This window comes from Remersonia thermophila, chromosome 2, assembly GCF_042764415.1.
Source record: "Remersonia thermophila strain ATCC 22073 chromosome 2, whole genome shotgun sequence".
NCBI classification, from domain to species: domain Eukaryota; kingdom Fungi; phylum Ascomycota; class Sordariomycetes; order Sordariales; family Chaetomiaceae; genus Remersonia; species Remersonia thermophila.
Window position 1 is genome coordinate 662892 of NC_092218.1, and position 19632 is coordinate 682523.

At 61.5% G+C, this 19632-nt stretch overlaps 7 protein-coding genes across 7 annotated transcripts; 4 read left to right on the forward strand and 3 right to left on the reverse strand.

The window, feature by feature from the left end:
* Positions 1–545: 545 nt before the first annotated feature.
* Positions 546–1445, reverse strand: VTJ83DRAFT_1636 (uncharacterized protein; the record flags this gene model as incomplete). The annotated part of the gene is made up of 1 exon (XM_071007817.1): positions 546–1445. The coding sequence occupies one exon, from the start codon at positions 1443–1445 to the stop codon at positions 546–548; it is 900 nt and encodes a 299-aa protein (XP_070868176.1).
* A 2007-nt stretch (positions 1446–3452) lies between these two features.
* Positions 3453–5000, forward strand: VTJ83DRAFT_1637 (uncharacterized protein; the record flags this gene model as incomplete). Its single annotated transcript, XM_071007818.1, has 1 exon — positions 3453–5000. The coding sequence occupies one exon, from the start codon at positions 3453–3455 to the stop codon at positions 4998–5000; it is 1548 nt and encodes a 515-aa protein (XP_070868177.1).
* Positions 5001–7446: 2446 nt separating this feature from the next.
* On the forward strand, positions 7447–9361 carry VTJ83DRAFT_1638 (translation elongation factor EF-1 alpha; the record flags this gene model as incomplete). The annotated part of the gene is made up of 5 exons (XM_071007819.1): positions 7447–7451; positions 7548–7614; positions 7674–7736; positions 8046–8184; positions 8253–9361. 5 exons carry the CDS (start codon positions 7447–7449, stop codon positions 9359–9361), a joined length of 1383 nt encoding a protein of 460 aa, XP_070868178.1.
* An 817-nt stretch (positions 9362–10178) lies between these two features.
* Positions 10179–13182, reverse strand: VTJ83DRAFT_1639 (uncharacterized protein; the record flags this gene model as incomplete). The annotated part of the gene is made up of 3 exons (XM_071007820.1): positions 10179–11819; positions 11891–12165; positions 12246–13182. The coding sequence occupies 3 exons, from the start codon at positions 13180–13182 to the stop codon at positions 10179–10181; spliced, it is 2853 nt and encodes a 950-aa protein (XP_070868179.1).
* A 567-nt stretch (positions 13183–13749) lies between these two features.
* VTJ83DRAFT_1640 (uncharacterized protein) lies at positions 13750–14971 on the forward strand (the record flags this gene model as incomplete). Its single annotated transcript, XM_071007822.1, has 4 exons — positions 13750–13779; positions 13844–14042; positions 14129–14266; positions 14364–14971. 4 exons carry the CDS (start codon positions 13750–13752, stop codon positions 14969–14971), a joined length of 975 nt encoding a protein of 324 aa, XP_070868180.1.
* Positions 14972–15210: 239 nt separating this feature from the next.
* On the reverse strand, positions 15211–15659 carry VTJ83DRAFT_1641 (uncharacterized protein; the record flags this gene model as incomplete). Its single annotated transcript, XM_071007823.1, has 3 exons — positions 15211–15288; positions 15363–15569; positions 15657–15659. 3 exons carry the CDS (start codon positions 15657–15659, stop codon positions 15211–15213), a joined length of 288 nt encoding a protein of 95 aa, XP_070868181.1.
* Positions 15660–16115: 456 nt separating this feature from the next.
* On the forward strand, positions 16116–17983 carry VTJ83DRAFT_1642 (uncharacterized protein; the record flags this gene model as incomplete). Its single annotated transcript, XM_071007824.1, has 2 exons — positions 16116–17147; positions 17225–17983. 2 exons carry the CDS (start codon positions 16116–16118, stop codon positions 17981–17983), a joined length of 1791 nt encoding a protein of 596 aa, XP_070868182.1.
* Positions 17984–19632: the final 1649 nt, after the last annotated feature.

The following is a 19632-nucleotide window of genomic DNA, read 5'->3' on the forward strand; positions in this document are numbered from 1 at the left end:
ACCGCCCACCGCTAACGCATCCAAGGTCGCCAAGTCACCGTTACTTTTCTCGATCGTCGCCATGCTGAAACGAACATCAGCTGTTCGTACGATGGATTCTACAGCATCAAGCCGTTCAGTGTAGCCTGTCCACGCCAGGCTGGAACCGGCAGAGAGTCTTCGGTTGTCATCGCCTGACACACAACGTTGCAACTCACATCAAAAGCACGACTTGAGGGTATCCTTTGATCCTTTTTTTTTTGTTCCCTATCTGGATAGCGAACGGCCGAACCCAAGCCAACGGTCGGCCATACCTTCAGAGCAGCACCCCTCTCTCCCAGGGGCCTCCAAGACAAAAAATCGCCCAAACACCAGAAACCCCTCCGAAACGCCTTTGTATGCCAAAAAGAATACACTAGGAAACCTGTAGGTGTCGTCCTCCTTCCTCGACCGTCATTACTCATAACCTCACCCCGCTGATGTTTTCCACTTCTTCTCTCCGCGCCCAGCATCCCGCCGGCGATGATCCGCCAAGGAAGCACGCAACCCCGCCGCCTGCTTGACGCTTACGCGGCCGGGACCTCCTGACCCTTCTGCCGGGCCATCTGCTCGAGGAACTGGGCGTAGCGGCTCTTCTTGTTGTGGATGCCGCACTCGGTCTTGTCCTGGCCCTTCCAGCGGCCGGCGCGCTCGTCCTCGCCCTCGCCGACGGGCACCGTCGAGTGCCAGTCGCCGACCGACTTGTACCCCTGGTCGAGCAGGGCGTTGTAGGGCACCTGGTTCTCGGTGACGTACTGCTTGACCTGGGCAAAGGTCCAGTTGGCGAGCGGGTTGATCTTGATGACGCCGCGCTCCTCGTCGACCTCGACCACGTCGATGGAGCCGCGGGCGGCGCCCTGCGACCGGCGCCGGCCCGTGAGCACGGCGCCCACCTTGAGCTGCGAGTAGGCGCGCTCGAGCGGCTCGACCTTGGCGATCCAGTCGTACAGCTCCGACGACGTCTCCCAGAGCTTCTCGCCGTACAGCTGCTCAAACTGCTGCGTCGTCTCCACGTCGGCGGGCTTGAAGACGTGCACCTTGACGTTGTAGCGGGCCTTGACCCGCTCGACCAGGTCGTACGTCTCCTGGAAGTGATACAGGGTGTCGAGGAAGATGAGCTCGACCGGCGGCAGCTGCGGGGTCTCGGCGTCGATCTTGGAGAGCATGTCGACCGTGACGAGGCCCGTCAGCCCGAACGCCGTCGATTGGTACAGCTGCGGGAAGAAGACGCGGCAGAAGCGGAGGACGTCCATGGGGTCCAGGGCCTCGAGCTGCTTGTTGAGGTGCTTGAGGTGCGCCCGCGTGAGGGAGATCCGGGGAAGGTCGACCGTGGACGAGCTCGGCGAGACGAAGCCCGAATCGACAGACCCGTGGTCGCCAGACGACGACTGGGAACCCGTCTCCATGCGTGTGTCGTTGGAAGCCATGTTGAAGGCGGCTTAAAAGCAGGGGGGGTGGTGGTTCGAAACGCAGCTGGCTCAGACCGGCGAGAGGTTGACGAGCACTCCGAGATGGTGGAGCTGGGTGCTGAGGTTTATGTTCTCCAGAGGGGGGAGGAGGAGGAGAAGGAGGAGGAGGAGAAGGGAGCAAGAACAATGGGGAGGAGGAGCTCTGTTAAGAGGCGGGGGGAAGATGTTTGGTTTTGCAACGGGGGATGTGTCAAGAAAACGTGGGTTAGTGTATGAGGTGGACGAGGGGGGGGTGGGTGGGTGGTATTAAAGCAGCACGGGAGGGACTCCGGCGGGATGTCTTTGCAAATGTCAAACGCCACCGTCTCCGGAATCGACTCGGCTCGGGGGCTAGGGCACTGAAAAAGGAGCTGCTGGTCGGGGAACAGAAGGGTCAAGCTTCCCTCCACCAGCTCCGCCTCGACAATTACTAATTTCCTTGGTTCCTAATGATTTTCGGATACACTGGCAAGACTGCGAGGCCACGATCAACTAGTATTGGGCCCCGGGCCCGAAACCCGGTTTCACGGGCTTGACAGCAGGCGCTGTGGAGGTAAAGGACGCATTTGTTTCGAGGCTTTCTCTGGCGGGCGTGGTGTTTTTCACCAAGCCGATCACGACATCTGGAAGTTCTGCCATTGGTCACTTGCCCCTGGGGATTGTGGGGGTCGGTCCCGCCGCCCTGCCATCTGCGAACCCTTTTCACGGCAAGCCCCGTTGCAAAGCCAACGTCCAGATTGACAGCCGCCAATCTTGGGGGCTTCCCCGCCAGCGTCTCTGGGGAGACGTGCTCTGCCGAAACCTTCCCGCCGCCGGGTAGGAGGGCGTTCAGGGCGTTTTCGGGACAAGATGGTAAAGCGGCATGCACGTCATCGACTTCTCGATCTCGATGTCCCCCCCTTTCCCCGCGGCAAAGTCGGGAGTCCCCGAGCAGACACCTGCGTAGGGCTGCCATGATGTCACTGTTCGCGATGCCATGGAGGCATGGGATTGCGTGCGCCCTCCTCTGTGCGACGCGGGGCTGAGACCACGTGCTGGGCTGGTTGTCGCCAGCGGCCAACGTTCAGGGTATAAAGCCACCGCACGAGGAGCGTGGAGTGCGAGGGCCGCCATACGATCCTCTGCGCCAAAGGAACTGTTCTTTGGTCTCATTGGCAGCGGGGTTTTGATTCAAGCTGCGCTGTGCCCTGTCATCGATGCATCCAAGCCGTGCCATTGTCGAAATGGACCGACGAAATGATGAGATGTCCCGTTGGACCTGGGGTGCCGGGCTGCCGGGCCACGGAGTGGCGCTTCAGCCTTCCGAAACACCAGCGTTCGCATCCAAAAGGTTTGGCCTTTCATGAAAAGCTGGATGCAAAGGGAAGCCTGAAGATGACAAACCCGACTGCTTCCATCGCAGCCTGGCGAGAGGGAGAGAGAGAGAGAGAGAGAGAGAGAGAGAGAGCAAATAGCGTAACGTCTTTGGCTGCTCCGAAACGCCTCCTCAGAAGAGGAGGAGGGGGCCAATGGGCCATGTTCGCATGGACATCAAAAAGTTTGACGTGCCCGTCTTACCTTCGCCTCGCTACCGAACGGCGACGGGACCTACGGCAATCAAAAGACCGACCTCCAAGGCTCCAGTGCTTGGTCCGGTGGAGGGGATGGGATGGTCTTGATGAAGTTCGTGGGCTCTGCTTGTATACCAGTAGTAGTTACATGTAATAATGAGCCGACAACAAGCAACCGTTCGGTTTTTTTTTTTTCTTTTTTTTTTTTTTTGGGGAAAGCTTCCGAGTTTGTGAGGTTCCCTTGTCAAGCGCGAATCCAGCGCCAAGAACTTTTGGTGAGTGGGATTGTCCCGTGTCTTCTGTTTCACCCCCCCCCCCCCCCCACCGAACTCGGAAGGTGGGGTTCCTCTGCCTGTTCTTCGACATCGCCGAGTTCGCGGGGTCGCAAAATTACGTCGTCTGCCCCGGACGTCTGGTACAAGAAAGCCGGTGCAAGATGTCCAACCACGACGGAGGCGTGCCTATCTCCTCAGCCTCTAGCACCGACGAGGCCCGCCAAGCAGGGACAGCCATGGCCGACGAAACGGGCACCTCTCCCCGGCAGGCCCGGCCGACAATGACGCCCATCATGAGGAGCAGCTCGTTCCTACGAGAGCATCAGCAGTACCGCCCGCCGTCGCAGAGGCCCGAGAACCACTACGGCATCGACACCGTCGTCGAGGACATCAAGCCGACCCCGGGCTCTCCGCATGTCGCATCCCCCTTCAAGGGCGTTCCCTCGCCCGACAACCCCCCCAAGGTGGTCGAGAGCGGCGTCAGCCACGACCTGTCGCATCCCAACTGCACGCCTCGCCCGGGAGAGCGCATCGACAGGCTCGTCGCCACCATCTTCTACAAGTCGACGTCGCCCCGCCTCTCGAATGCGATCCCGTCCCCCGGCAAGATCCCCTCTCCTCAGCGGAGCAGGTCGCCTTCGCTCCGCGGCAACGACCCCGAAATCCCGCCCACCATGGCCCCGAGCAGCAGCCTCGAGACGTACCCGCTGGAGCCGCCCGCGGCCGAGCCCGAGCCTCTGGATCACCTCTACGGCTCGTACGTGTCGCCCATGTGCATCGCCGCCTTCCTCCACCTCATGTCCACGTTCCCGCTGCCGCCCGGCTCGGCCGACCTCACCTCGGCCCACCGCTGCCTCAAGCTGGACGAGAACCAGGACCACCACCCTCTGGTGGTCGAGCTGACGCTCTCTCCCGCTCCGGCCCTGGACTACCTGTCCCTGGCCGACCTGCGCAAGCACGAGCTCATCTACCGGTTCGAGCGCGAGTGGAACGTCGACGTCGCCCTGCGGGTCGACACCCTCTGGCGGCGGCACCCGCGCCTCGTGGTCTTCGACATGGACAGCACCCTCATCACCCAGGAGGTGATCGACCTGCTGGCCGCCACGATCAAGGACCCTCCGGATCTCGCCGCCCGGGTCGCCGACATCACCCACCGCGCCATGCTCGGCGAGCTCGAGTTCGACTCGGCCTTTCGCGAGCGCGTCAAGCTGCTAACGGGCCTGCCGGCCACCATCTTCCACGAGCTGCGGCCCGTCCTGGACGTGACCAACGGCGTGCGGCCGCTCCTCCGCGCGCTCAAGCGGCTGGGCGTCAAGACGGCCGTGCTGTCGGGCGGCTTCCTGCCCCTGACCAGCTGGCTGGCGGGCGAGCTGGGCATCGACTACGCCCACGCAAACGAGGTGGTCGTCGACGAGGCGACGGGCCGCCTTACCGGCGAGGTCAAGGGCCGCATCGTCGGCAAGGAGCGCAAGCGCGAGCTGCTGATCGAGATCGCCGAGAAGGAGGGCATCGCCCTGGAGCAGGTGGTCGCCGTCGGCGACGGCGCCAACGACCTGCTCATGATGGACGCCGCCGGCTTGGGCGTCGCGTGGAACGCGAAGCCTCGGGTGCAGATGGAGGCGAGCGCGCGGCTCAACGGCGACACCTTGCTGGACCTGCTTCACCTGTTTGGGTTCACCCAGGACGAGATTCGCCAGCTCTCTGCTTGAACTGCTCGCATGGGTCTGCGGGGATCCGGGAAGCGCGTGCGTTAGGAGTCTCTTGTGTAATTCTGGAGTTTCTTTATTTTTTGTGCGGGATTTCGCGTATCCAGACAACCCTAGATAAGCTAGAGACAAACCTGCAGCCTTGTCTGCCTGTCTAGACATAGGAATGAGAGATCAGGGTTCCCCGTACTGTTTTCTTGCGGCCAGCGCAGCATGTGGCCGTTGCCATGGCCGCCAACGTTGGACGGCCAGACGATGATCCCCGGTCATCATCACCCCAGACATGAGCCCACATGCCTGCCGTCCCGGCCCAGCAGCGGCTCCTCCTGGGTTCCACTCATCGCAGGCACCTTGAGGACTCTCTGGAGAGAACCGCGGATGAGAACGTTCTCTGCGGTGGTACGTCGCTTGTGGCGTCAGGTGGTTGCCTCCAGACGCGCCGAGGAGCTTCCATGGAGCGTTAGTCCGCGGTGTGGAATGGAGGGGGCAAATCACCGCGGAGCATCTCTCTGGGCCTGCGGAGGCTCCCAAGGCTCAACGTAAGATAGACGTCAGGCGAGCGTTCACCGGTGATTGTTGCATACACATTTCGCCAGCGGACCCCGGTAGTTAGTAACTTGTCTCGGAAAGTCGCTGGTGACGAAAAACGTGCGTCGCCGGAACGGAGCCGCCGGCGTGGCCCCCCTAGGCGCAGTATAGTATTCTGTTGGGATGAGGTGGGGGAAGCACCTCGGGCGCGGTTCCAGAGCTTCGGGGCCAACTTCATCATGTCGCCATCCACAGGGCTTGGCGGTTCGCACCACCACTACTTCTACACACTAGCACGTAGCATCCCCACCCCATGGACTTGCGTTGGTGGCGGTCAACAATTTGACGAGACGGTACGTTTCGAGGACGGCCAACGGTGGGTTTGGGTCGAGGGCGGCCGCAGATAGGGAGCCCCCTGAGGCGGGGACATGCGGTAAATTTTGGACGCGGGCTCCAAGGCCCGAGGTAGACTGGTTTGTACGCGTTCTGTCCCCATGTGGTGTGCAACATCAAGAGACGGCCGTCAAGAACCTTCGCTGCGCTGCTGCCACCAACGTGCTGTGCGACCAAAGTCCATGATGCTCCATGTGATATCACGTTGGCGTGTCGCCGCCGGAACGAAGCGAACGGTGGGTCGGCGGCCCCGAACAATGAAGCTCCCGTTGCCACAACGAACTGGGCAAGCATGGTGGATCATTTCGCCACACACAGCTTGACGTAAACAAGGAACCCTGCGGTGAGCTCTCTCACCTCTGAAGGGAAAAAAAAAAACACCACACAGTAAATGGCTTGCAGAACGTCTGCGTCGAAGCCTCTCTATCTACTGTGGTAAGCTGCCGAGAGAGAACATGATTTGTTGCTTGGTGTGGAATGGAGGGTGGGCAGCCGAGCTCTTGAGTGGCACAACGCGGCGTCGAGTCCTTGGGAGGAGCTTCTTTGTGTTCGACGCTGACTGACTCACGCCGGTCAAAGCTATCGCTCCTCCATGCAGCGCTGCTGCACCGTCGAGGTTGGGCCGAAAATCCAATGCCTAACCCGCTCCTGTTGGTGGAGGGGGGGGGGGGGGGGGATGATTGCGCCCGTATCTTGCAACAAAGTTCCACTTGCTCATCGGCATGACACGCGGACCGCAAGGGTGCGGCGGCAAACCCGAAGATTAGAGTCCCGGGACGAACGAAAACCAGCCAAAAAAAACCGAACGGTCAAGGAAATTGGCAAGACAGTGTGGGAAAGAGTCTTGGGTGTGGTCGGCATCCATCGGTTGCCTGGGAGGCAACGGCAGAAAAGAGGGGCGGTTTCAAAAATGGACAGTGAGGGGGCAGCTCGGCGCTCTTGATCACCACCATCCACGGAGAGCTTCAAGGGATGGACATCCGCTTCTGCGCCCCGTGGTTTGATGTTTTTTTTCTCTTTATACGTTCCGACAACGAATACGTTCAAATTTCGTCATTCTGTGTTCCTCGCAGCATGTTCCATTGGATCCAGGGCTTGCTATTGTGCATCAAAGTTTGTGTCTAGATTTGCAGTGTGTCCATTCTGGAGTTGAGGCCGCGAAGCCTGAACGCGGGGCTGCGTTGGCGGCAAAACGCAATCCATTGGTCAGATTCCAGGGCATGCCCCACTTTTATGAAGTTTTGCGCTGCAACCATTTGTGCCCCACACTTTCCGTCCGTTCGTTGCCCCTCCCACCACCCATAAAACCTTCAACCCCTCCTCAAAATTTTGTTCTGCTTTCCCTCTTCCCTTCCTCGTCGGCATACCAGATTCAAGCAATCTCCTGCCACTTCAGAGTGCGTTCCCATCCCTCTTGGCTCATCGGTTCGTCGTCGGATTGCGAGCATCTCTTCTAACCTTGTCTTGCAGCCTTCATCACTCAGCGCAAGTCGCCAGTTTTCGTTCTTAAGAACACAACACCGTCAAAATGGGGTAAGTCGTCCTCTTCGTGCCCCGGGGCCGCGCGCTCCGTCCATCCTGCGCCCGCCGCCATCCATCGACCCCGCGAGATGCTGACATCGTCGACAGCAAGGAGGACAAGCTCCACCTCAACGTGGTCGTCATCGGCCACGTCGACTCTGGCAAGTCGACGACGGTAAGCTCTTCTTATCCGCCCCATTCAAGCTCGCAACGGATACTAACGGAGAATGGCAGACCGGCCACCTCATCTACAAGTGCGGTGGTATCGACAAGCGTACCATCGAGAAGTTCGAGAAGGTCAGTTTCTTCGCTTTCCGTCTTTTTTCCCTGCCACCATTCCATGGCATCATCAGCAACCATTTCCCTTCGGTTCTGTTTTTCCCCTCTTCGCTTTGGCCCGTCATTTTGGGTTTCTCGCTTTGTGGCTGCCCCTCCCTTATCAAAGCGGGCGGAGGGGCACACAAACTGCGATAAGGGAAATTTTTCTCTTTTCGCATGCACGGACCCACTTCACCCCGCCATCCGAAACTTGACCCCGCGATCCGCGCCTCCCCCCTCTCCCGCCGAGATGCAGCGCCAAGGGACAGGGCTGACAGGACGAAATAGGAAGCCGCTGAGCTCGGCAAGGGTTCCTTCAAGTACGCCTGGGTTCTTGACAAGCTCAAGGCCGAGCGTGAGCGTGGTATCACCATCGATATCGCCCTCTGGAAGTTCGAGACTCCCAAGTACCATGTCACCGTCATCGGTATGTTGCATTCCTGCCGTGGCTCTCTTTGCTGGGCACCTTGCTGACGTGGACCCCCCTTCGCTCAGATGCCCCCGGCCATCGTGACTTCATCAAGAACATGATCACGGGTACCTCGCAGGCCGACTGCGCCATTCTCATCATTGCCTCCGGCACTGGTGAGTTCGAGGCTGGTATCTCCAAGGATGGCCAGACCCGTGAGCACGCTCTGCTCGCCTACACCCTGGGTGTGAAGAACCTCATCGTCGCCATCAACAAGATGGACACCACCAAGTGGTCCCAGGACCGCTACGAGGAAATCATCAAGGAGACCTCCAACTTCATCAAGAAGGTCGGCTACAACCCCAAGGCCGTTGCCTTCGTCCCCATCTCGGGCTTCCACGGCGACAACATGCTCGAGCCCACCACCAACGCTCCCTGGTACAAGGGCTGGGAGCGTGAGACCAAGGCCGGCAAGCTCACCGGCAAGACCCTCCTTGAGGCCATCGACTCGATCGAGCCCCCCAAGCGCCCCACCGACAAGCCCCTCCGCCTGCCCCTCCAGGACGTGTACAAGATTGGCGGTATCGGCACTGTCCCCGTCGGCCGTATCGAGACTGGTGTCCTCAAGCCCGGCATGGTTGTCACCTTCGCCCCCTCGAACGTCACCACTGAAGTCAAGTCCGTCGAGATGCACCACGAGCAGCTTGCTGAGGGTGTCCCTGGCGACAACGTCGGCTTCAACGTCAAGAACGTCTCCGTCAAGGATATCCGCCGTGGCAACGTCTGCGGTGACTCCAAGAACGACCCCCCTTCGGGTGCTGCCTCCTTCGAGGCTCAGGTCATCGTCCTGAACCACCCCGGCCAGGTCGGCGCTGGCTACGCCCCCGTCCTCGACTGCCACACCGCCCACATTGCCTGCAAGTTCGCCGAGCTCCTCCAGAAGATCGACCGCCGTACCGGCAAGGCCGTTGAGGACAGCCCCAAGTTCATCAAGTCGGGTGATGCCGCCATCGTCAAGATGGTTCCGTCCAAGCCCATGTGCGTTGAGTCCTTCACCGAGTATCCTCCTCTTGGTCGTTTCGCCGTCCGCGACATGCGTCAGACCGTCGCCGTCGGTGTCATCAAGAAGGTCGAGAAGGCCACCGGTGGTACCGCCAAGGTCACCAAGTCCGCTGCCAAGGCTGCCAAGAAATAAATGGTTTCTTCCTGCAGCAAATAAAAAACTTCACTTCCGGGATCCGGCTCCGTCTGGCAGACCCGAGTCATCGTGTCGCGGTCCTGACCGCAATGCATCGATGAACTGGAGCACTCGGGCGGTTTGTTATGGGGCACAGTGGGGAATGGACGGTGTTTTTGCGCATCAAAACTTCTCGCCATGTCCTTTAGTACATTAGAGCTTCCTCCTAGAAGTGATCACGATGTTGATGATTCCCAACGTGTCTGTCTGGGTGTTTGAATTGTGAATGTGTGTGTGTGTGTGTGTCTTAGCGAAGTGACGTGGTGCGTTGTCCCATGGTCCGAAGATGAGCACCTTCACCCAGGCCCGAGGTTCTCAGCCCCCTGATTGTAAGCACAGGTCGATCGAGACGGTCTGTGGTCGTGACCGTTGTGGTGGATTGGATGCTCGCATGTATATGCAAGTGGGACGCACGTAGGAGGAAGCAGAAACCTTCCAAGAAGGTATGTACCTCATGCAACCACGATGGTGCGTGCGGCATCATGAAGGGAACAAGCAGGGTCTTTTTGATATCTTCCCGCGCGCACGATGTATCATGATGAAAACTGTTTTATTTCTCTGCTCGAAGAGGGTTTGTTGCTCATTCATGATGGCGTCATGACCGTCAGTCAATAGACATGGCATGGTGTCTCTCTCTCTCTCTCTCTCTCTCTCTCTGTCTCTTGTCTCTGTCTATCCTACACACTATGCTACATACGAACATGCCGACATTCAGACCGACCGACCGACAGACAGACGCACATGTCGTCAATTACTCTTTTTTTGTCTGTTTGTTTTACGGCCTCGTCGTCTCATGGTCGAACCGTTTGGCGTGCCACCTCAGCGGGCCCCGCTCGTTGACAATGTCGGACACGGCGGCGAGGAAGTCGCCCGCCTTGACGGGCCGCACGGGGATCGGGACGCGGCGGGCCGGGGCGTACTCCTCCTCAAAGAGCGTGCGGCGCTCGTCCACCCACGGCGCGCCGTCGTCGAGCGCCCTGCCGCCGCCGCCGCCGCCGCCGCCGCTGCTCCCGCCGCTGATGTCCCCTTCGTCCTCGACGTCCCATGCCGCGTTGGGGTCGTTGTTTTGGTCCATGTTGCTGAGGATGGCGAAGGGGATGGGCTGCGGGCCGTTGGTGAGGTCTTCGCGGAGGGCGGTGATGGGGTTGCTGCTGTTCCGGAGGTGGCCGAGGGTGCCGCCGGCGTGGTTGGCGTGGTGGTAGGGATGCAGGTGGCTGGCGTCGCCTCCGGCTTGCTGCTGCTGCTGCTCCGCCACCATCCTGGCGAGGGCGTCCGGGTCGATGCGGACCGCCTCGAGGGACAGCTCGGCGTGCGAGCCGCCGCGCTGGCCGGCCTGGATGCTCGCGTAGCGCATCTTGAGGCCGTCGTAGTCGCCGGTGACGGTGCGGTGGATCTCGATGGAGGCGAGGGAGTAGTCGAGCTCGACCCAATCGTCGTTGGAAGCCTCCGCCTCGGCGGGGTGGGCGGCAGCGGCCGCATCGGAGGAGTCGTGCTGGTTCTTGGGAGCGTCGCTGAAGAGGTGCCGCGGGAGGCGAACCCCGGGCGCGGAGCGCGGGGTGGACATCTTGCCCTCCCAGGGGCGCAGGTTGGATTTGGTAAGGAACTCTATGATGGCTGGGACGCGAGCTGCGATGGCAGCGCCGGGGAGGGTGAAGAAGCGGTGCTGGATCAGACGGGCGTCGACGGTAGCTGCGGGGAACAGGACGTCGCCGACGAAGGTGGACCGGATGGCCCGCAGGCCAAGGAGCTCCTTGATCTCCCTATGGTCGGCATCGATGCGGAGCTCGAGGTCCGGCGCCGAGATTTGAAGCTCGGGGGGGCTCTCGTGGGAAGGGGCGAAGCGGATGACGATGGTGGTGTGCCAAAGACCCGTCTCCTGAAGGTTGCTCAGCAGCTGGAGGCTGCCGAGGGCGGGAAGCGCGGGCAAGAAGGTGCGCGGGCACGCGGTGTCGAGCTTGGAAGGGGAGGACGAGAGCACGGGATTCGGCCGGGCAAAGCCGGCGTGGCCAAACAGAGCCGTCGTCTCCGTGTTCAGCTCGGTCGACCAGTCGGGGGGAGGGCTGGCGAGAGGCTCGGGGTCGCTCTCGAGGACGGAGTCGGTCTCAAAGGGAAGGAAACTCGCCGGGATCGGCGCTTGCTGCGCTGCGAGGTCGCCGTACGCCTGCTTGATGGGCAAGGACCACCTCTCCCACGCCTTCCACCGTTGGTGCCATGGCACTTTGGTGGTGATGCTGCTGCTGTTGTTGTGCAGAGGGATGTACCGGCATGTTTCGGCGAGGTTTTGCGGGACGACGGTCAGGGCCGTCGAGAGGCGGGGCTTCGGTCCCAAGGCTTCGCGCAAAAGACGTATCACGGTGTCGCATGCCGTCTCGAAATCCTCGCTTCGCTGTGCCTGGTGAATCCAGGTGACGGCCACCTAGGAAAGACATGTCCGTCAGCCGCCGCAGGCCCGGCCAGCATGCTCGATGGGCGCTTGCTTGTGCCTACCTTCTTGCCCGACCCGTCGAGACGTATGACGGTGAGCGTCATGCGCCCGAGCTCTTGGAGGACGGCGGGGTCCAGGGGCTCGGACGAGATCCAGTCGGCCGGGAACTCGCGCGTCCTGGACTTGGAGAGCACGTCGTGGATGCGCTCGACGATGCGCTCGGCCGCGTGCTTGGGAGCCACGATGGAGACCCGCTGGGTATCGCGGACCAGCCTGACTTCCTTGACCTGCGCCAGGATGTGCCTCTGCGTCCCTTCGAACCATCTCTTGTTGCCGACTGCAGGGCGAGCGTCAGCACGGCGTCCAGCGGGAGGGGGCCACCTCAGGCGAGGAGGACCCAGAAGGGCGACGACTTACGGGTCAGGAGTTCGAACTCGACATCGCGCAACCGGATGGTGAGCATGCCATCTCCGACCATGACGTCTTCGTTGTCCACGTTCCAGCACTCGCGGACCAAGCGGACGGCCAGGCGCTTTTTGGGGGCCATGCCCTTGGTGATGTACCCTCGGAGATGCGGGTCAACAACGTCCCGCGCCGGGCTTCCGGCGGCGGGCGTCCAGGGTTGGGTTTCCAGCAGCCACGGTTGGGTTTCTGCGGCGCGGCGCTTTTGTTCGCGGGTCGCCATTTCGTGGTTCTCGAGGTACTGCTTCAGCTGGGCGCGGGTGAAGCCCTGTATCAAGGTGTCGATGAGGGCGTTGAAGTCGGCGTTGCTGAGGGGAGCCGGGTCCTTGGGCCTCAGGCCGTCGAGATGCCGCATCGCCTCCTCCCCCGCCAGCGGCGTGGCTTCGTGCAGAAGGGTCGAGGGGTCGACGGCATTCTGGTCAGCCTCGATGGGCGTGGGCGTGGGCTCGGGCTTCTTCACGGCGAACCTCTCCCGCAGAACGATGGCCGAGCCGGGCTTTCCCAGGATATCGACGGCGAGCTTCTCTCTCTGGGGAGCCAGGACATGGCCCTTGGACTTGTAGGTGCGGCGCGGGCCTAGGGGAGATGCCCGGGGAGGCCTGTCGTAGGAGAAACGATCGGGTTCGGGGGATGACGGGTCGCTGTCGCGGTCCAGGCGGCCGTTTTGGGAGGGGAGGTTGGTGCCGGCATGTGTTTCGGGGTCGGCGGTTTCGTGCTCCCCGGGGTCGGCGCTAGGATCGGGAGAGGTGCCGAAGCATCGCGGGGCGGTCCGCGGCGTCGAGAGGGCGGTCCGCGGAACCGGAGAGGGGGGCCATCTGGAAGCGCGGGCGAGTCGAAGTCGGCATTGCAAGCACACCGAGCTGGCAGCTCCGGCCAACCCGTGGCTCAGCATGAGGGATTGCTTCGTTGGGGATTATCGTGACGGCTTGCTGCACAGCATTACGGAAGTCCCTCCCAAGAAAGAAAAAAAAATAAAGAGTGAGTGTGGGAGAGAAGAAAGCATGGAACTTGGAAACCACCAGGACCGTTTGAGCCGCTCTTTTTTGGTGGGGCCCATTCCGTCGTCTCTCACGGTTTCTAGTGGACCTGGAACTTTTTGCGACAAACTTTTGGGCGGGTCCCTGCGGGCTTGGCGTGGCCCGGAGTGCGTACTCAGTACTAGTAACTAACTACCTAGGTACCTTACGGTTACTGTGTACTGCGTACACTAGTGTAGGTATTAGTTACTAGAAGTGGGGACCGGAGTCGGGTCCTTGACACGTGCAGACGCGACCTACCAGATGGACATGGGGGAGGGTGTTTCCCACGCGAAACGGCACATGCCCCGCGTCTGGTCTCCGTTTCCCAGTTCCGCTCCGTTGGTCTCTCTGTCAGTCCTGCAGCCCTCGATACGACCGCATTCTTCCTACGCGCCGTACACCACCCCAGGAAATCCACCTACACGACCTCCACAGACACCATGCCACCACCACCAAGGAGACGGCCGCAGGTGAACAACCCCACCACCTTGGGAGCCCCCGGACTGAGCGCAGCGGATTGACAAGAACCCATAGGAGCTTGAAGAGGAAGAAGAGGAGGAGGACACGCAGCAAATCCCCGACCATGTCGACGAAGATGGCGACGAGCCCATGGAGGACGCCGACGCCGACGCAGGGGGGGAAATGAACACCATGATCAAGAACCTGGTGCGCTACGCCCTTGCATGCGAGTTCTCGAGGACCCCCATTCGGAGGGACGCCATCCGAGACAAGGGTACCTACCTACTGCTCCTTGCTGCTCTTCCCTCCTCCCCTCTTGACATGCGCCGTCCGTTGACCGTGGACCGTTGACGCCTGCAGTGCTTGGGCCTCGCGGGCGATCCTTCAAGAAGGTCTTTGCCGGCGCCCAGAAGCAGCTCCGAGCGACGTTTGGCATGGAAATGGTCGAGCTGCCCACCAAGGACAGAAATCTCCTGACGACAGAGCAAAAGAGGAAAGGTAGGCTCTCTTGCAGGTTTCCTTCGGCATCCTACATGTTTCCATGGAGAAAAACAAGAGCGAAAAAAACTGACATGCACTCCCCCCTGCTTCCCAGCTGCCAAATCCCAAAGCCAAAAAGAACCCACCTCGAACGCATACATCCTCGTCTCCGTCTTGCCCGAGGCCTACACGACACCCAATATCATCCCCCCTTCCAAAGTCCAGTCCGCCGACGGCGAGGCTGCCTACATTGGCCTCTACACCATCATCATAGCCATCATCACCCTGAGCGGCGGCGAGCTAAGCGAGCCGCGCCTGCGGCGATACCTCACGCGCCTCAACGCCGCCGAAAACATGCCCAGCATGAACCCGCACGACGCGACGGCGCCCAGCGAGAAGACGGACGCCGTGCTCCAGCGCATGGTCAAGCAGGGGTACCTCGTCAAGGTGACCGAGTCGAGGTCGGCGGGAGACGACGAGGGGACCACGTGGCACGTCGGCCCGCGGGGCAAGATCGAAGTCGACAAGGAGGCCATCGCCAACGTTGTGCGCGCCGTGTACGGAGGGTCCAGCGGGGAGCTTGAGAAGAAGCTGGAGACGAGCCTCAAGATCAAGGGCCGCAGCCGGGGCGGAGAGGGGGCGGTCGAAGAAGAGGAGGTGGAGGAGGCGCCGCCAGACGGCGATCCAGGACCAAGCCATCACCGTCGCCACGGCAGGAGATGACGGGCCGACGTTGATAGGCAGGGAAATCTCGCGCGACGGTGGTCGGGATGTGCGTGTGTGTATATGTGTGTGGGCAGGAAAGAGGCTGCTGTAGGAAACCGTGGTCCGCTGAGATGGCCCTAAAAGATGGAAACCCTTGCATCCAGCATCGGTAGGATTTCCTTCTGTCTGGGGCGAGAACCGAGAACCGTACGCGGCGAACGGGGTCCCTTTGGATCGAATCGGTCCGTGGCGCTCGTCTATTGCTTGTCCTGGGGACCATCGACGTACATGTCCTCTTCCCTCGGCGGCGGGGGGCCAACGGGGTGAAACATTTTCTAGGCGAAGCAATCCCATTAGCGCGACGTCGGCCTTTTGAGCCAACAACAACATGAACAAAAAGCAAACATACCCGGATCATCCTCGCGCGCACCTTGGCGACGGGCTCGTTCTCGGCCAGCGCAAGGTAGGACAGCAACGGCGGGTGGCCGGCGATGCTCGAATACGTGTCGCGATAGATGTTGGACTTCCACTCCCAGCTCGTCGTGTCGGGGTGGCCCGTCCCGACGAACTTGGCCTGCAGCCGCTCGAGCTCTTGCTGGTTCCGGAGCTTGTCGGCCTGGGGGGGAGGAAAGGTGTCGCGGGTTAGTCTGGGGTGTACAGAGCGACAGCAAGGTGGGGGGATTGCGAGCAGTAGACCACATACCATGGTTTTGTTGTGCGCAACACGAGGGAAGAATGGTGGGTGAGAGGAGGATGGATGATGGAGGATCAATTCACGGGAGGATTTGAGAAAGCGAAGCTGGTTGAACCGATTGGATGGAGCGCGTTCGTTACATGGTAACTGCCCTTACGCAGTACATGTTTCATGGTACGCCCGGGACGGGGGTAACATAGGTACGGTACCGATAGATCCGGTAACGTGAACGCTAGCGTTACCGTAATCAACGCTGCTTGGCGTGTCCCCACAGGGCTGTCTTGGCTCTGCAAGGGCCTGCTCGGCATGCTGCAGCGCCAGCGTCAGTCTCCGACGCTGAAGCCGCACTCACACCGGACCTTGATCTCTTCTTTGGCCATCGCTTCTCCCTTCCCCCTTTCTTTTTCCCCCACCACCCAGAACGTCGCCCCGCTACTTAGCACCACCACCACCACCACCACCACCACCATGCCAGACCTGTTATTGCAAAGCGCCGTCACCTCCGCAAGAAACGAACGCCTCGCCGCCGAAGCCCAGCGCATCAGCGACAGCTGCCGCGCCCAGCATGGCGACTCCAAGTCGCTGGTCGAATGCGCCGACTGCTACGGCGCCCTTCTCGACGCCTTCCGCGCCCGCTTCCTGAATCCCGATGTCTCCCACGCCGACCAGCCATCCAGCCAGAAGCAACAGCCACGAGAATGGCTCACCCACCGGAACACCTTCCTCTCGGATCTCGACCAGCTCCTCGGCTCGGCCAAGGCCTACGACATCCCCCCGCAGGCCGTCGACGACCGCGTCAACGAGGAGCGAAGCCGGTGGTACGCCGAGACGGTGCGCGGCTGCCTGCTGCGCCTGATGGTGGAGGACCCGGCCGAGCAGGGCGTCGTGTTCGAGAAGCTCGAGGACCTGGCGTCGGTAACGACCGCGGCCGACCCGGTCGTGCTGGCGCGCGAGATCGCCGACATGCTGAGCCGCGGCCCGCTGGCGCCGGGGGACAAGGCGCCCGAGGCGGCGCGGGACCTCCCGAGCCGGCTGGCCGCGGCGGCGGCGGGCGATGCCGCGGCGTCGGCCGCCGTCCTGGAGCGGGCCTTCTTCGCCGACGAGGCGGGCGCCGTCCCCGACGAGAACCGCCGGTACCTCGACATGCTGCGGAGCCAGGGCCTGTCCATGGAGCAGGTGGTGGACCGGATCCTCGAGGACCGGCAGGCGGCGACGGGGGCGCACGAGCAGACCAACAAGCTCCGCCAGCGGCTGGAGGAGCTGCGGCGGGCGCGGGCCGCCCACGAGGCGCAAAAGACGCGCCGCGCCCAGCGCCGCGAGAGCCTCGCCCAGCAAAGGGTGCCCGACGAGCTGTACGAGCTCCCGGCCTGCGCCGTCTGCGGCGAGGCCCCGACGACGAGCGACTTTTACTGCTGCAGCCTCTGCGCCATCCTGGTGGCCGCCGAGGTCCGCGAGAAGCAGACCGTGTTCTGCTCGGAAAAGTGCGAGAAGCAGGGTCACGTACGCTCAGCTCCCCCCGTCTTGTCTTTTCTTTGGCCTCCTCTTGACACGTGCTAACTCGACCCCCTCCCGCGTAGGCCTCACACGCAGAAACCCACCCCTGCTCCGCCGGGCCGGACTGCACGCGTCGCCAACCGGCCTCCTCCTCCTCCCTCTCCTCCTCCTCCTCCCCCAAACAAGCCAAACACGGCAACAGCAATAGCAGCAGCAGCAGCAGCAACAACAACAATAACAACAACAACACTACCACAAACCCAGAACCAGCGGCCGAACAAGAAGACACGCCCATGCTCGACGCCCCGCCACCTCCCGAAGCCTCCGCCCCAACCCCGGCCCCGGCGCCAAAAGAAGCCACCTCGGCCCCCGCCGACATACGCTTCTGCACCGAATGCCTCGCGACCCTCAAGCAGCCGACGGCGTGGTGCTCCCTCGCCTGCGCAGACGCCTCGTTCGCGCGCCACCGCGACGAGGTCCACCTCCCCCGGCGCAAGGCGCGCGGGGAGGAGGATCCCAATGGGGACGAGGCCTTGTTCGAGCTGGTCGAGGACGAGGACGGGGGCGACGAGGACGGGGGCGACGAAAGCAAGACGAAGACGAAGAAGAAGGATGACGCCGAGGGAGGGGCGGCGGCGGGTGCTTCTTCGGGTCACGGCGACGGCGAAGGCGACAGCGGAGATGGCGGCGGAGGCGACGGCGGCAAGAACGCAACGGCAAAGAGGAAAGGGAGACGCCGCGCCAAGGATGTCGCCGCGCTCACCACGTCGCTGGAGGATGCGGTGCGGGAGTGGGAGGCCAAGCACCGCGTGAGATTGCACACGGCGGCGCAGCCCTCTTGAGGCGAGGGCCCGCCGCGCTCCGTCTCGTCGAACGCGTCGAGCCAGGCGTCGTGGCCCGCACGGCCTGCCGGATCCTCGCCGAGGCATCCAAGATAGCAACGAGGCACGTCGCCAAAGGGCAATCAATGAATACCGTCCAAACTCGGCCTCCCCGTTGGGGGGCCGTCCGCCCACTCTCCTCATCTTGTTGCGTCTTCTAGTCATGTCCTTCGACGGCCGTTGCCAATCCCGTCGTCGCATAAGCACACATAGACACACACACACACACACACACGCACACACGCACGCACGCACGCACGCACGCACGAGCCGCAAAAGCGCATCGCCAACCACCAGCCGTTTTGTATTCTGCCCTCTTCTATTCCCGCACCTTTTGCTTTGACACCTGGACAAGGTACAGCCACGCGAGCCGTTGGAGGCGAGATGAAGTAGACACTAATACCTAAGCAAAATGTTACAGCATGGTTGGGCTGGCAGGCGATGATTTGAAAAAAAAACAAGAATAGAAAGCCACCCGACGCTGGAAATGAGATGAGGAAACCCAGAGCGCCCAGCGTACTCTTTACTACACGAGATTGGTCTGCTTTGACTTGAAATGAGAATGTCTTTTTTTTCTTTCTTTCGCGGAACAACCCGGCTCGTGAAAGGGAACTGTGATAGGCCGACTCGGGACTTGGAGTGTGCTAACAAAAAAAAAAAAAAAAAAAAAAAAAAAAAACAAATGGGGGTATTCTTCCGTGGTTGGACCGGACTCGAAAAAAAAGACCAGGAGAAAACGTGGTACATGAAGAAGAGGCAACAAAGCGCGGCGCGGATTGTCCCAGTCCTCTCTCTTCTCCCCTTGCAAAGAGGCTTGGGATTCCAAAGATCCCTCCAAAAGCCAGGGACGCAAGCCGAGAAGAGGGAGTCGCCTCCGCCGGTCCCTGAAGCTGGATGGCTCTCGGTGGTTCTCGTTATAGGAGGGGAAATGAAGATAAAAAAAAGGTCATCAAGACTTGGCGGGGGGCGATAGGAAGGTGTGATACTAAGGGAAATCGACATTGCGGGTATGATTGATGTCGCTAGGGACGGATGACGATAGGAAGAAACCAAGGCCACGCGACAGCCACGGGCGGCCCGCGCCACGGTGCGGAAGAGGGATTTGCTTTGTTCGGGCCGGTCGAGCACGGTTTCCTCTCACCGGCGCATCTTGGCGCCGTGTTGCTTGAGCCGGCTTGTCCTCCAGCCCTCGTACCACTGCTCCCTGCTCAGCTCGCGGAGCTCGGAGCGCCAGTCGCTGAAGACGGTATCCTTGAGGCGAAGAAAGTCGCAGTGCTCCTCGTTGTACGGGTCCGCGAGGCCCCACGGGAACTGGCGCCCGACCACGTCGGGTTCGTAAATGTCCGGGCTCAGGATCGACATGGGCAGGAACGGCACCTCGTCCTCCTTGGACCTCTCCTCGGCCGCCGCCACGTGCCGGCGCATGGAGCCCGTCGAGTTGCGCTTGGATCGGGGTGTCGAGCCCCGGCTCTCGGCCGCGGGGGCTTCCTCTTGGGACCGTGCTTCCTCCTCCTCCTCCTCCTCCTCCTCGGGTTCCTCCACGATCCTATCGGAGTCGGGGCTCGAGTCCTCGTCGTCCTCGTCGAGGCCCAGCGAGTCGAGCGGGTCCA